Source organism: Mauremys mutica, chromosome 3 (assembly GCF_020497125.1).
Source record: "Mauremys mutica isolate MM-2020 ecotype Southern chromosome 3, ASM2049712v1, whole genome shotgun sequence".
Lineage (NCBI taxonomy): Eukaryota > Metazoa > Chordata > Testudines > Geoemydidae > Mauremys > Mauremys mutica.
Window position 1 is genome coordinate 107839108 of NC_059074.1, and position 14992 is coordinate 107854099.

General features: G+C 44.9%; 1 protein-coding gene across 6 annotated transcripts in view; it reads left to right on the plus strand.

The window, feature by feature from the left end:
- ADGRG6 (adhesion G protein-coupled receptor G6) overlaps positions 1 to 14992 on the plus strand; it is a 168840-nt gene that overhangs the window by 133414 nt on the left and 20434 nt on the right. For all 6 annotated transcript variants that reach the window (XM_045011402.1, XM_045011400.1, XM_045011403.1 and 3 more), the window contains 4 exons: positions 401 to 446; positions 2329 to 2435; positions 13490 to 13617; positions 14206 to 14474. In XM_045011402.1, the coding sequence (XP_044867337.1) occupies positions 401 to 446; positions 2329 to 2435; positions 13490 to 13617; positions 14206 to 14474 (550 nt within the window). The remainder of the gene's footprint in view (positions 1 to 400; positions 447 to 2328; positions 2436 to 13489; positions 13618 to 14205; positions 14475 to 14992) is intronic.

Below are 14992 nucleotides of genomic sequence, written 5' to 3' on the forward strand. Positions count from 1 at the left end.
CAATTTTTACCCATCATTGGATGCCAGTTACTTGGCGAGTCCCTTGGGAGACCCCAAAGGAAGCGAACAAGCAGAAGAACTTCTACTTAGGCCCTGTCCTTGCAAAGACTTCATACATATGCTTGACTTCAATGAGATTACTTACAGTGTGTAAAGTTAAGCATGTGTATAAGTCTTTACAGGATCAGGGCCGGATTTAGGGCAGGACTGTCTTTTTAATATAGTGGGGCCCTGATCCCTGACTGGAATTTGTAGACACTACCACAGTTCAAATAACAATAATATTTCTCTTCAGTTTTTGTGTGAAAACCTAAGTAATGAAACTCCTGATACATCTGTACATTTTAATCAAATTTATATTTTAATAGATGAAAATGTTCATTTGTATATATGTGTTTAGGAGGATCTTAATCCTACCTGCGTCTTCTGGGATATGAACAAAAACAGTAAGTTTAAAAATATTTCCAATTATTGTATGTGAGGAATAAAGATGTCTTGGTTTTTAAATCAATCACACTTGACACCAGGGTAGACAGTGTTTATGGCATACAGAATCCATTTTAGTTGAATACAAAGATGCAGTTATGTAGGTTTTTTTCCCTTTCTTCCTTATCAGTACAAAATAGTAAATAGAAACTGGTGAAGCCACAGGATGCTATTGCTTTGCAGGCTAACACTTTTTGCTTGTGACAGCCAATAGTGGAAATCCACAAATAGAATTTTGCACCCAATTTGAATAAGCTTTGTGCCTGGACTGTATATCCATGGGCTTCAACATTGGATACCAAGGCTTCCAAAAGTGTTTATATCTAAAGACAATCAGCTTTTAACTTTTTTTCCCACTTGCACAAATCAAATAATAACTAGTCAGGAGCATGGGCAGCCTTTTAATGATCCTTTCTCAAGATTGATCTGGAAAAGATTGTGTATATCTTCATTTTAAAACTATGGGAGCTATCTATCTGTGAGCTTGTATCGCTAATCATGAGCCACAAGCTCCTCATGGTTACATGGCATGAAAGGGAGCAAATTACAATAACAATATGAAAAGAGGCTGAACATCTACTTCACCAGTGACAATGGCCTTTATGTCAGCAGCTCAGGGCATCCACAAAATTGGAGTATGTTCAGAGTTGAGCACACAGGCCATTAGCAGACATGCTAGCTTACTGAAGAGTGAAAAAAAATCTGCTAATGCAATGACAAAAATTAATGCTTCCTTTGACTGTTGGGACACTTTAGTAGCTTTTCTACCCTGCTGCTGCCTCTTTCTCCAGCTCCTCCTCCTCTAAAGAGCCATCTTGGATAGGTTCATGGAACAGAAGTCTGTAAGAATACAAATTTTAGAGTGCTCCAAAACATCTTGAGCCTGGATATCATTAACTAAGTATTCCATAGACCAGTTTCAGAAATAGGATATGTCATACTATTGGGTCATTATATTACAAAATTGACCTACCTTATAGGATCTGCTCAGGCTTTGGATATTTAGAAATGTACAGTAAGTAAAATGGTGCTAGAACCATCTCCAGGAAAAATATGTGGAGGACTGAGACCAGATCCTGTGAACGGTTAGCTTCACCACTACCTGCTTTGCTTTTACTATGCTTTTACTCAGACTGCTGGAAGCTCAGCTGATTGCTGCTGGCCAATGAAAATGTGTTATCTAATGCTTTCATGTCCCATCCTCTGGCTTGTTAGCCCTTGTAAAAGGTAAGCTCTTTACCTGGAAGGTCCTCCTGCTGCAGCCAGCTTCTTATATCCATTTTCACCTCTCCACTGCTGAGCACAGCTCTCAGCTCTCCCTACCTTGAGACAGAAATAGAATGATAGGAAACCAGGGGTGGGAAACAAGCAAAAAGGTGTGTTAGAGAAAGGTCTTACAAGGGGAAGGTTTCCTGTTTGACATGGGTGGGGGGTGAGGAGTGAAATGCAGACAGAAGAGCTCAGGAGAACGGGGTAAGTTACAAATAGAGGAGAGAGAAACTGAACAAGGACCTAAGCTGGATATAGAATATGAAGGAACCGGAGGAGGGGCGGAGAAGGAGGAGTCTATCCCAGGTGATTGCTTAGATTCTCTTCTATCCACTGTAATCTATCTGCTTAATCTACCCCTCTGTAAGAGTACTTCATTGGCAAAAACTCTAAGAAATCAGATACTTCATTCTGCATTGATAAATATCATATTACTGGATTTGATGTATTCAATGGAGTTTTTCTACTTGAAAGTATACTAGATTTCATGTTGGGGCTCTAGATGGCTGCCAAAGAAATTGTGCAGAGGTTTCATTTGCAGTTGTAAGTGTCTGTATTGCTTGATTTCTGTAGATGGTAATGGCGGCTGGAACCCCACAGGCTGCATTGCACAAGCAGAATCAAACGAGAATGAGACAGTTTGCTTATGCAATCACCTCACACACTTTGGGGTGCTGATGGTAAGTGCACCTTCATTGTTTGCTGATTATGTGAAACTACAATGTAATGATTTTGTTGGGGGGCAGGAGAGCTGCAGAGGCAGGGATGCTGAGCTGCAGTGTTACACAGAAACCTTCCCTAAAATAAAAATTCCCCCACAGCTAATCCTGAAAAGAACATAGCACAATGAGTCTTGTTCCTGGCTGAGTCCCTAGGGTGCTATCACAACACAAATAATGAATAATAATATACTGTGGGCTGCAATATAACTCTGGGCTAGAGTGGTAGTGGTCAGACTTGGGTCCAAAAGAAGGCCATTATCCAGTGGAAGTAAACCAGATTCCAAAAAGAGACCCTGCCAATGCTGAAGCAGAAAAAAAATGATTTTTGAAGAAAATATGTTATTGATAAGATCCTGAAGACACCAGAGACCCCCAGAGCCGTAATGCATTAAACACGAGGCAAAGGGAAGCCTTGTGGTCATTGCCCCCAACTGCCATCTCATTGCTGCTGAACCTCTGACATCAACAGAGAGGCATTCTAAGAAATACTTAAAATGACAAGCATCATTTGACTTTATGTATCAATTTATTCATCTCCAGTAAAAGGTGATCCGAGGGTCGAGTTAGTCAGCTGACGTCCTAAGTAACCGTCACTTCTGTAATTCTTCTTAAGGGCCCAAGCCAACAAAAATTATTTGTGGTGTTTAGGGTCATGCGAGACCAGAATGCCTTTGATGAGACTCCAGAAGACAGATTTATACAAAGGAAATTGGGTGGGGAAGAAAAGCAATGTGCAACAACCAGCCAGAAAATAGGCCCTACCTCTGTGGCGGGAGGTTTCCAGGATGGCTCAAGGGAAGGAGAACCTGACACTGAGAATTAATGGCTCCGTTTGCAGAGAGGCTGAGAAGATTGCAGAAGAGAGGAGAATTTACAGACTGTGATGGAAGCCAGTGTTATATAGAGACAGAGAGGGTTAGGGTGGAGAGCTGGAAACTGAAAAAGAGAAAGATGTAGGGCTGTGAGGGCAGATAAAGTAAGAGAAAATACTCTAGGATTAGAGAGAGGGCGAGAGAGGGAAATAAAACTCTGATGTAGAAAGATAGATACAAAGAGAGAGAAAAGAGAGTGGACCGTAGTATTAGGAAGAGAGAAAGAAAGGGGAAAATATATGTCCTGCAATCAGGTAGAAATGCCGCTGAAGAGGAAAAGTCAAGGCCAAAGAGCACGACAACAAAGTCCCATCCTGCGACTCAACAGGCTGTAGATTTGAAGAGATTTATATTTATATTTTAATGTCAAAAGGTATAAACTAATCTATATATTTAGGGAAAAAATCCTTACTTGCTGTGTTCGGTAAATGGGCTTGATTCAGCCCTGTGCTGTTCTAATCTCAAATCAGTATATTCCAGGGTGCAACACCTCTACTGGAAGAAAATCCATTCTTAGGGAACTCGTGGTGGTGCAAAGCAATTGCCAATTCTGCACAGCCTCCCAATTGGATGGCACTGGTGCGAAGAAGATATAGCCAGAATGCCTGGAGGATGCACTGTTTCAGCACTCATGTCTCCCTGGCACCTTGAACAATACCCTCTATTGCAGCCTCTTTTGCAGAATCCTCAGGGAAGGGCTTCATAGCAAACACAGTTTACCTTCCTGTGGGGGTGGTGTTGCCCCCAGAAATGTATATAGCCTTGCACCAGTGGGGTGAATCTAAATGTTGCTAAAAGAAAAAATAGAAAAAGGAGTTAAAGCTATGAAATGTATGCAGTCTTTTCAGAAAGTCTGATGGTTTTTCAAAATCCCCCATCTTCTCTGGGTTCCCACATCCTTAGCAACCTTATTCAATATTGCTCTGTACTGCGGCTTTCTCTCTAACATTAACATTCCTTGGCTCCAGAAATATTCTTCCAGGGAGGATGTTTGCTACTCGTGCAGGTACATGTGTTTTGATTTAACCGGTTTAACTAGGATATTTTAAAAAGACAAACGATAAATATTTGAAATACCAGGAGATAAAATGAGGGGAAACAGGAAAATCTTTTCCTTGCAGATGATTTACAGAACCAGGGAGCCATATATTTTAAAATTTGGCTTCGCTGAGCCTCATAATATAGTTGCTTTGTTCACATCTTGCTTGAATTTAAATAGGAAAAATGTCATAAGGCTTTTTGTCCTTTTGTACACTAATTATATTCTAGCTTCTCATGCTTATAGGGAAAAATGAGCATTCTTTCGGATATGTTCAATGAGTCCCTTCTCCTAGTCTGAATGTTTTTGTTGCATTAAGAAGTGAGAAGGAAGTCTTCTGAATTTTGGCTGTGTTCCAATGGAAGATTTTTACATACTTTTTACATGCTTTTTCTGTTTTAATAATCCTGCTTGAATTTCCACACAGATATTTAGCTACTTTCACAGGATGTTCTCTGGATTTAAATAAACAGTCTTACAAGTGTCTGACACAGACACACACGAATTGACAACTGCATGCAAGTCTTGCATTTCCCTTGTGAAGAATGGCATATTTTTAGAGTTTAAAAACCTATTTGCTAGCTATTTTTGTAAAGGGCCTATCAAAGAATAGTTTCCATTAAATGTGAGCATTTGCTAACAGTTGCATCGCAGAGATGCTGTAGTGTTTCTTATATTCAGGCCTGGTCTACACTTGAAAATTAAGTCAGTTTAACTACATCGGTCAGGGGTTTGAAAAATTCAAACCCCTGAGCGATGCAGTTATGCTAACCTAAGCCCCAGTGGAGACAGCTCTAGGTCAATGGAAGAATTTTTCTGTCGACCCAGAAAAGAAGGGTGAAAAGTCCCCAGAATTTTCACATTTAATTTTCAATTTTTCTGTTGAAATGTTGGTTTGAAAGTAAAATATTTGTTCCATGGATGCCTACACACATATAATCTCCTCGGAGATTAAATTAAACATAGCTATTGTTATGAGAATTTCTGTGATTTACCTATTCTCCAGCATGGTGCCAATTTGAATATAAATACAGTTATATTTCCTGCAGCAGATTCAATTTAGACGCATTCAGTGTAAAAGAGAGGTGCATATGGGCCTCTGAACATAAAGGGGTTGAGAGGATGAGAAAATTGCAAATGATTGATTTTTCTACAAAAGGCCATTTGAATTCTGGGTGATGAAGTATAATGAACAGCAGAGACCTATGTGTAGGGCCCTACCAATTTCATGGCCATGAAAAACATGTCACAGACTGTGAAATAAGCCCTTCCCCATGAAAACTGATCTTCCGCTGGCTGCTGGAAGTGCCCCAGCCAGGAGGTTCTTAGCTGCAAGTCCCGTCTGGGCTGGGGAGGGACAGGATTTGACCTTCCCCTGCATGGCCACTTTCACTCTCAGGGGGAGCCCAGCACTGGAAGTTCCTGCAGCTGGAGACTTGTGGAGGTGGGTCCAATCTCCCTCTGCTCCTCAGTTGATTCTTAGCTTCAAGTCCCTGGGGAGAAACAGGACTTGTCCTTCCCTTGCATGGCAGCTCAGGGGGAGGAGGGAGATCAGACCCGCTTCCGAGGACCTTTTGGGTTGGGACCCCACCGCAACAATACCATGAAATTTCAGATGTAAATTGCTTAAAAAGTGAAATTGACTAATTTAAAAACCCTCTGGCTATGAAATTGATCAAAATGGACTGTGAATTTGGTAGGACCATACCTATGTGTATCTGCTGATTCCAGCTGTAACAGTACTTCAAGTAATGGTCCCTATGGCATTCCACTGAGGGTTACGCATACGCACCATGCACCTGGAGTCAGAAAATTTAAAAAGTAGAGTCCGTTGGTCCATGCATGTGCCTGGCTCACCTTATGCTTCTGTTCGAGGCGATAAAGGATGGGGTGGACTGACCACATCTCCAGTTCCTTCTCACCACCACATGGTCCTGGTCGGAACTTGCAGTGTCCTCGTCCCTGATAATATTTCAAATAAGGATAGTTGTACATAGTTTACCAGACTATAGTAGTTTTACCAGTTTTATTGTAGTTTTTATTAGTCAATACTTTTAGTACTTTGTTTGGATAGACTTTGGGAGATTTTCAACCCCTTACCCCATGTTGGGGTACCGGACTATGTCCAGCCTATGTCTAGGCTTCAAACGCTGCACCTCCTGCCTGCACTTCTTCTTGATCAGTGACAGACAACATCATTGCCTTTCCTGCCTGGGGGAAGCTCACATTGCATCTAGGTACAGTATTTGCCAGTCCTTCCCCAGCCACACCTGAGAAGGCCGGGCTCTTCGCCTCCAGCAGCACATCATGGAGCTCGCCATGAGACTGTACTCAGACCCAGGCCAGAGAACTCCCCCAGTGCATCAGCCTGATTCAGTGAGGAGTGCACCTCCAGCTACCATGTCTAAATCCGGTGCTGAAGATACCACCCCCATGGACCCAATGGCAGGGCCTAGTCAGGAGGCAAGGAAGCACATCCATGAGCATGGAACTAAGTCTTTCTCCAAATCAAAGATGATGGATGCTCTTTCCACAAGTTCAAGGCATGGGGACAGAGCACAAGCTAAGTCCCATAGACATGAGAAAAAGACCCACAAGCAATGAGATCCAGCAGTTCCGAGCGCCAATCCATCAGTACCACGAGCACCAGCACCCCACAAGATTCCAGGAAAGACCAGATCACTGGCACTGATACCCGGAAAAGAGAGTGCCTCTTACTCCAGGGAGATCCAGATTTGTGGCCAAACCTCAGGATGTGTTTGCATTGCTGGACCCAGAGTCACCCCCTCCATCGGGTCCTTTCACTTCTAAAGAGATCATATCTCCACCCTGGGATATGCCTTCGGTACGGGATCCCTCATCCTCTGCACTGATATGCTAAGCTTTTCCACCAGCTCTGATGGTACTGCCTTCTCCTCTTCCAACGAATCAGAACCAGGAGAAGAACCGCCTGTGTCATACCATTCCTATGCACCTTCTTGGATACTGTCACATCTGTGGCAGCATCTACCACCTCAACCTCCTCGGAACTATTGGTACCCCATGCCATGGAGCCCCCCACAACCTCCCTCAGACCCAGCCTATTGGGCATATTGGGGATACTGGTCACAAGTACCCCCCTTCGGAACCTGTCTGATCTGTGAGGGAAACTTTGTCTGACTCCCTTTTAAGGGATCTTTCAGGCAGGCATTTGAATCTGATGGTAGAGAAGGAACCCTTTAGTCCAGTTCCAGCGATGGCACTGAAACCAGCAAGATTTCCCTCTTCATCTCCGGACGAGGTGGTGACTACAGCATCCCCTTCCTCACCGGATGATTTCAGACAATTTCAGGACCTGTTGCGGAGAGAATTACAGTAAATTAGAGGAATTTATTGATAGCCTGCCACAACATGGTCAGGCTTGTTTTGAGGTGCTTATTGAGGAAGGGAAGCTGGTGGCCAGAATGGCCCTCCAATTGGCAGTGGATGCAGCAGATACCTCTTCCAGGCCCCTGGCTACAGCCATAGTAATGCATGGGGATTCTTGGTTCCATTCTTCTGGTTTCCCTAGGGAGATACAGAACACTATTGAAGACCTTCCTTTCAATTAATCCCATTTTTTTAACCAGAAGATGGAATAGCTGCATATGCTCAAAGATTCCAGGGCCACCCTTTGATCACTGGGCATCTACCCTCCTGCCCTGAAGCAAAAATTCCACCACCAACCACCCATTCAAACACTATAGATCTCCTCAATTCTACTCTCAGAGACTTTATGAGCCTTCAAGAAAATGTCAGAAGGCACAGAGGTCTTGCACCAGTGGGGCTGCAACCTCCAGCCAAGAGGTATTTGTGATGCGAGCCTGAAAGCCACCAACCTCTGTGCCTATCACCTCACGACCCTCCTATTCCCTTTGGGGGTCATTTAGCACTCTTTTCCCACAGTTGAAGTGTGATGGGTGCTGAACATCATCCACCATCGCTATACAATCAAGCACCCCACTTGCTACCTCCTCCAAGACTTCTCTACCCCATCAGAGACCACTCTCATGACACCATTCTTCCCCAAGAGACAAACTCCTTGTTACAATAGGGACCAATAGAACACATTCTCCCAAAATATCAGGGAACGGGATTCTGCTCTGAAGAAAGGTGGGTGGAGACCAATCCTCGCCCTCTGGCACATCAATCACTTCATCCACAAGCTCAAATTTTGTATGGTCACACTGGCTCTTTATGAAGGATGCTTACTTTCACATCAATATTCATCTGGCCCACAGACATTTCCTGAGATTCACAGTGGGTACCCACCATTTCCAGTACAGAGTGCTTCCATTTGGGATAGCCACCACTCCCAGAGTCTTCAACGTTTTTTCCCATCATAGTGGCCTATGTCAGACATTGTGGTGTACTCGTGTTTCCATATCTCAACGATTGGCTCCTAGCCACAAGGTCCAGGCAATAAACCCATGTGTCAACCCATGTTACTCAACCTTCTTTTGTCCCTCAGCGTCAGTGTCAACGTAGAGAAATCGATCCTAAACCCTTTGCAGTCCCTGGACTTCATAGGGGCTATCATAAGTTTGGTCTCAGCATGAGCTTTCTTGCCTGGAAACTGTCCACTGGTAATGGACAGAACTCACAATGTGAACAATCAATGTGTTCCAGCAAGGACTTGCCTGTCCCTCCTCGGCTACATGGCTTCATGTACTTACATGACCTCCTTTGCACAACTCCATCTTCACTGCCTCCAGACATGGCTCCAGTCCATTTACTTGCCAAACTGCCACTCCATGGCTTCCATGCTGACAGTCCTCGCCAAAATGCTATTATACCTCCAATGGTGGACAGACCCAAATCCAGTATGTGTGAAGGTTCCCTTTTTTTCTGCCTCACCAGAGAAGATGATTATCACTGACATCCCTGGTGAGCTGGGGGGCTCATTTCAGTGACCACGTGGCTCAAGGAAAATGGACTCCCAGAGAATCCAGGATGCACATAAACATCCTGGAGCTCTGAGCTGTGAGAAGAGCATGCCAATCCTTCCTTCCCTTCATCTGCTCCCATGATGGTCTCATCATGTCAGATAACATCACCAGTGGCTTTTACATCAACAAACACAGAGAGAGAAGATCTGTGCTGTATGCACAAGTGCTCAATCTCTGTAACTGATGCATCAATCACCAGATCCTCTTGTCCTTAGCCCGTCTTTATGGGACACAGAATGTATTCACTGACTCACTCAGCAGACATTCTGATTCAGTAGTACACACAACATTTTCACTCCATGGGATACCCCAACCTGAGACCTATTCACTTCACAGGTGAACAGCAAATGCACAACATACTGCTCCAGGGGAGCCCTCAATCACCATTCTGCTCATTTGGTCAGACCAGCTATCCCCTTCCTCCACTACTGCTCCTACCTCAAGTACTGCACAAGATTCAATGAGACAGAGCAATGGTAATTCTGATCACTCCCTGCTGGCCTAGACAAATTCTGGTTCTCTAATATTCTCCACATGTCATCCTGCTCACCAGTTTTCATCCCCATCTGTCAAGATCTGCTGACCCGTTATAATATAATATATGGAGATATACCGATCTCATAGAGCTGGAAGGGACCTTGAAAAGCCATTGAGTCCAGTCCCCTACCTTCACTAGCAGAACCAACTACTGATTTTGCCCCAGATCCCTGAATGGCCCCCTCAAGGATTGAACTCACAACCCTGGGTTTAGCAGGCCAATGCTCAAACCACTGAGCTATCCCTCCCCACAAAAGGAAGATCAGACATCCTCAGGGCCGGCTCTAGGATTTTTGCTGCCCCAAGCAAAAAAAATTTTGGCTCCCCCAGCCCTGGGCTCCCCCCCCCCCCGCACCCCGCTGCTGCCCCAGCCCTGGGCTCTCCCCCACACTGCCGCCCCAGCCCTTGGCTTCCCCCTTTCCCACCCACCAGTGCCCTCCCCGCACCTCGCTGCCGCCCCAGCCCTGGGCTACCCCTTCCAGTGCCCCCCCACACACCTCCTGCCACCCCAGCCCTGGGCTCTCCCCGCCCACACACCTGCACCCTCCTTCCGCTGCAGCCCTGGGTCACTGGGAACTCACTCCCAGGGTGGGTCATTCAGCAGGAATTTTGGATGTGCACAAGACACAGACAGGACTGGTTCCCATATGGTTACAGAGCTGCAGTAAAGTGGAACAATTTTCAGCTTGTGTGATTGGAGGATATCTGGATGCATATTATAAGACTGTCCTCCATAAATGAGGAAAAGTTGAGGTGCCTTTATTATTCTTTTGTTCCACTCTTACTTTCTATGGTGAATTTGCCAATGCAATATCACTGTCTTCCTTTTAAACAAACAAACAAACAAAAAGGCAATGGGTGTTGAAAATAGCAATTCCAGTACTAATAACCACTATGAAGCATTTCTTGCTCAGTTTTATCCTACTTTTTCTACAGCAAGTTACAGTGGATCAGTATATTTGATTTGGGAGAAATGAAGTAACAGCTGCCCAAACTGAGTTTGAGCACTCCTGAATTTTGAGGTGTTCAAATCTGGAAGGCAGGTGCTGGGGGGGTGGGTAGTTGTGGGCTCCGCGGGGGAGCATGGCAGCATGTATGCAGCAGCGTGTCTGGAGCTGTGTGGAGCCAGACACGCTGGTCTGAGTGGCACGGTAAGGGGGCTGGGGGTTGGAGAAGGGGTAGGGGGTTCCAGGGAGGGCAGTCAAGGGACAGGGAGCGGGAGGGGTTGGATGGGTCAGAGGTTCGGGGGGGGGCAGTCAGGGGACAGGCAGCAGTTGGATAGGCATGGGAGTCCCAAGGGTTTGTCAGGGGACAGGTATGGGGTGGGGTCCTGGGGGAAGTTGGGGGGGGGTCTCAGGAGGGGCCAGTTGGGGACAAGGAGAAGGGAGGCTTAGATAGGGGGTGGGGTCCCAAGGGGCAGTTGGAGCAGGGGTCCCGGGAGGGGGCAATCAGGGGACAAGGACCAGCGATGCTTAGATAGGGGGTGGGGGTCCTGGGGGACAGTTAGGGGCAGGGGTCCAGGGAGGGGGTGATCAGGGGACAGGGAGCGGGGGGGGAGTTGGATGCGTTGGGGTTTCTGTGGGGAGCAGTCGGAGGGAGTGGCTGGTGGCAGGGTGGGGCTTCCCTCCCCCTGGAGTGTCCTGTTTTTTGAATGTTAAAATATGGTCTCCCTACCATTCACAGCACTCACAGCACACTGTCGCATGAGGTCCCCCTCCTTCCTTTCCAGTTGGTAGTTGCCAAGGGAATGCTGGGAAATGTAGTTCTTTCCCTGCTCCAAGGCTGGCTCTATAGGCAGGGAGCTAACCAAGGAACTACAGCTCCCAGAGCCCCCTGTTGGTTCTCAGCTCCCATGCCGCCCCTGCAAATGGGCTGCCCCAAGCAGGTGCTTGCTTTGCTGGTGCCTCGAGCTGCCCCTGGACATCCCAATCCACATGCACTACACTTCAGAGCATGGTATTTGGCTGGGTATCTGCCTTAGAATGAACATGCTCTTCAGCTGTACAGGACATCCTTTCTAGCAGCAGGAAGGACTGCACCAGATGTTATCAGGACAAGTGGTGACGTTTTTCATCATGGAATCAACAAAAAGGTGATTTACCAGAATCAGTGCGGAGGGATCCCCCTCATATTGGACCACGTTCTGTCACTAAAGTCATTGGGTTTTGCCTTCAATTCTTTGAAAGTACACCTGGTGGTGATTAGCACATTCCACCCTCCAGTAGAAGGTTTCTCTATCTTCACACACCCACTAACTGCCACCAGAACCTTCTCACCAACCGATAGCTCCTCAATGGGACCTGAATTTTGTTCTCTCTATGCTAATGAAGACTCCCTTCAAACCTTTAGCGTCATGCTCTATGTCCCTCCTTTCCATGAAAGTTGCCTTCCTTGTTGCTACCACTTCCGTGAGAAGAGTTGGCTACATCAGTGCTATGATCTCGGACCCACCTTTCACGGTTTTCCACAGAGATGAAGTCTCCCTACAACTACACCCCAAGTTCTTACCAAAGGTGGTTGCTCAATTTCACATACATGAAGTCATTCACTTACCTGTTTTCTTTTTGAAATGACATGCATCTGCAGAGGAATGTTGACTCCATTCCCTCCATGTTCGACGAGCTCTGTACTGCAGAGAATTAAACCAATCAGGAAGTCCTGTAGACTATTTATTGCAATAGCAGAGAGAATCAAGGGACAGGCCATCTCCACCCAGAGAATCTCCAAATGGATTTGAGGATGTATCAAACTCTTCTACCAGCAGTCTGGTCTACCTCCCCCTACAGGGGTACAAGCTCACTCCACAAGGGCTCAGGCTTTGACCTTGGTCTCCCTTCAGAATGTGCCACTCATTGACATATGTAGAGCGGCCATGTGGAGTTCTCTACAGATCTTTGCTATGCATTACGACTGCTATGCAATAATCAGCAGTGGATTCCTCCTTTGGTATGGCAGTCCTTCATACTACTGTTCCATCCTCATCCTCGCACCCCCTTCTCCCATAGGTGCTGCTTGTTCATCAACCTCAGCGGAATACAATAGGGATCATTACGCAAAGAAGAAGAAGTGGTTAGTTACATGTAACTTGAGGATCTTTGAGATATGTGGTCCTTAGCTGTATTCCATGTCCCACCCTCCTTCCCCTCTCCTATGCATCTGCTGGAGGTGGTGGAGAAGGAACTAGAAATGCGGTTGGTCCACCCACTCTTTATTGCCTGGGACAGGAGCACTAGGTAAGCCATGGCATATGTGTGGACCAATGGGCACTACTTTTTAAATTCTCCAACTCCAGGCACATGGTGCAGATGCATAACCCTCAATGGAATACAGTTAGGGACCACACATCTTGAAGAACCTCCAGTTACAGGTAAGTAACCTCCTCTTATGGCACAATGTTGTCAAGGGATTTGGGAAGGAAGTCAGATGTGTGACAACTATATACTAAATATCCAGTAAACTCAACCTGTAGCATTGGGATTATATAGATATTGCCTAAGTGTTCTTGAATTTTTGCTTGACTTTGCACCAACAAACAGTGTCATGCTCATAAAAAAGGAGTTTGCTGCAACTTAAGCCTCTTCCTCTTCTCTCATGTAGGACCTCCAGGGAACTGCTTCACAAATAGATCCACAAAATAATAAAGTCCTCACCTTTATCACCTACATTGGTTGTGGGATATCTGCCATATTTTCAGCTGCAACTCTTCTGACATATATTGCTTTTGAGTAAGTATTACTGTCAAAAACAATTCAAAACAAATATTTTGTTTGTAATAAATAAACAAGCTAACCAGAGGCTAGGATATTTTGTTTGATTGGGTTGGGATGTCTATGTGTCTCACGAAAAGTGGCTGAACACCACTGTGCTCCACTGTTAAACATGGAATGTTTCTTACAAAGAGGCCCAAGCCCAGATTCTCTCTTCCTAGCCTGGCCACTTTGTGTTGCTCAGGCTGGGCAAAGTAGCAGAATCTTGGTCCCAAATAATCTTCTTGAGGGGCATAATGTGTCCTTTTATATATTTTAAAAATCTACCAACATGTTGCTCAGTCTTTTTTTTAAACTCCCTATTTAGGCCTCATAGTTCCTAAATATAACAGGAAAAATCCAGCCCTTTCAGGCTGGAGACTTTCGGTAGAGAGGGGAAGTGAAATGAAGATATGCCATCTATATAACAATTCTGAAAACATCCTACGGAAATGGCAGAATGGCTCAGGGATAACTCTGTAAATTATAAATTGGTAACCACAGCTGCTATAAATACCTCAGTACATTTTGACTACTTAACATATGCCTCTGTTTTTGTCTCTCTAGGAAGTTACGAAGAGATTACCCCTCCAAAATCTTAATGAACTTGAGCACAGCCCTGCTCTTTCTCAACCTGGTCTTCCTGCTTGATGGTTGGATTGCATCATTCAACATAGAAGGCCTTTGCATAGCTGTTGCATCTCTTTTGCACTTTTTCCTTCTGGCCACCTTTACGTGGATGGGACTGGAAGCAGTCCACATGTACATTGCTCTAGTAAAAGTGTTCAACACCTACATACGGCGATACATACTGAAATTTTGCATTATTGGCTGGGGTATGTGTGAGAAGATGTATTTCTTAGATAGTGTATATTTTTAAATTATGTATTGTTATGCATTCCAGCAGTGCCAAGAGGCCCCAAGTGAGGTTATAACCCCATTGTGCTAGGCACTCGATAAACATTAGAGCTGAGTTAATAATTGATTTTTTTGGTTCAGTGGCAAAACTGAAAAATGCAGAAGGAAAAAATTTCAGGTTGAACAAAATGTTTAAGCCAAAGTGAAATGAAATTTTTCCAGGTTTTTTTTTTTATGTTTTGTACTCTTTTGTTTGTTTTAGTAAACTTCACAAAATTGTTAAATGAAATGTTGAAAGGAATCAAAACAAGATTTACTGAGCCTCTGTCCAATGCCTCAACCACAAGTAAAATGTATTACTGAAAAATAACTAAGATTCATGAAAGAAGGCTTTTCATTTTTTTCTATAGCAGGGCCCTTTGGCTTCTGCCAGACATGCTGCCTGAATGCAGCTATTGTGTTCAAAATAATACTGAGCAACACAAAACCATTAGCC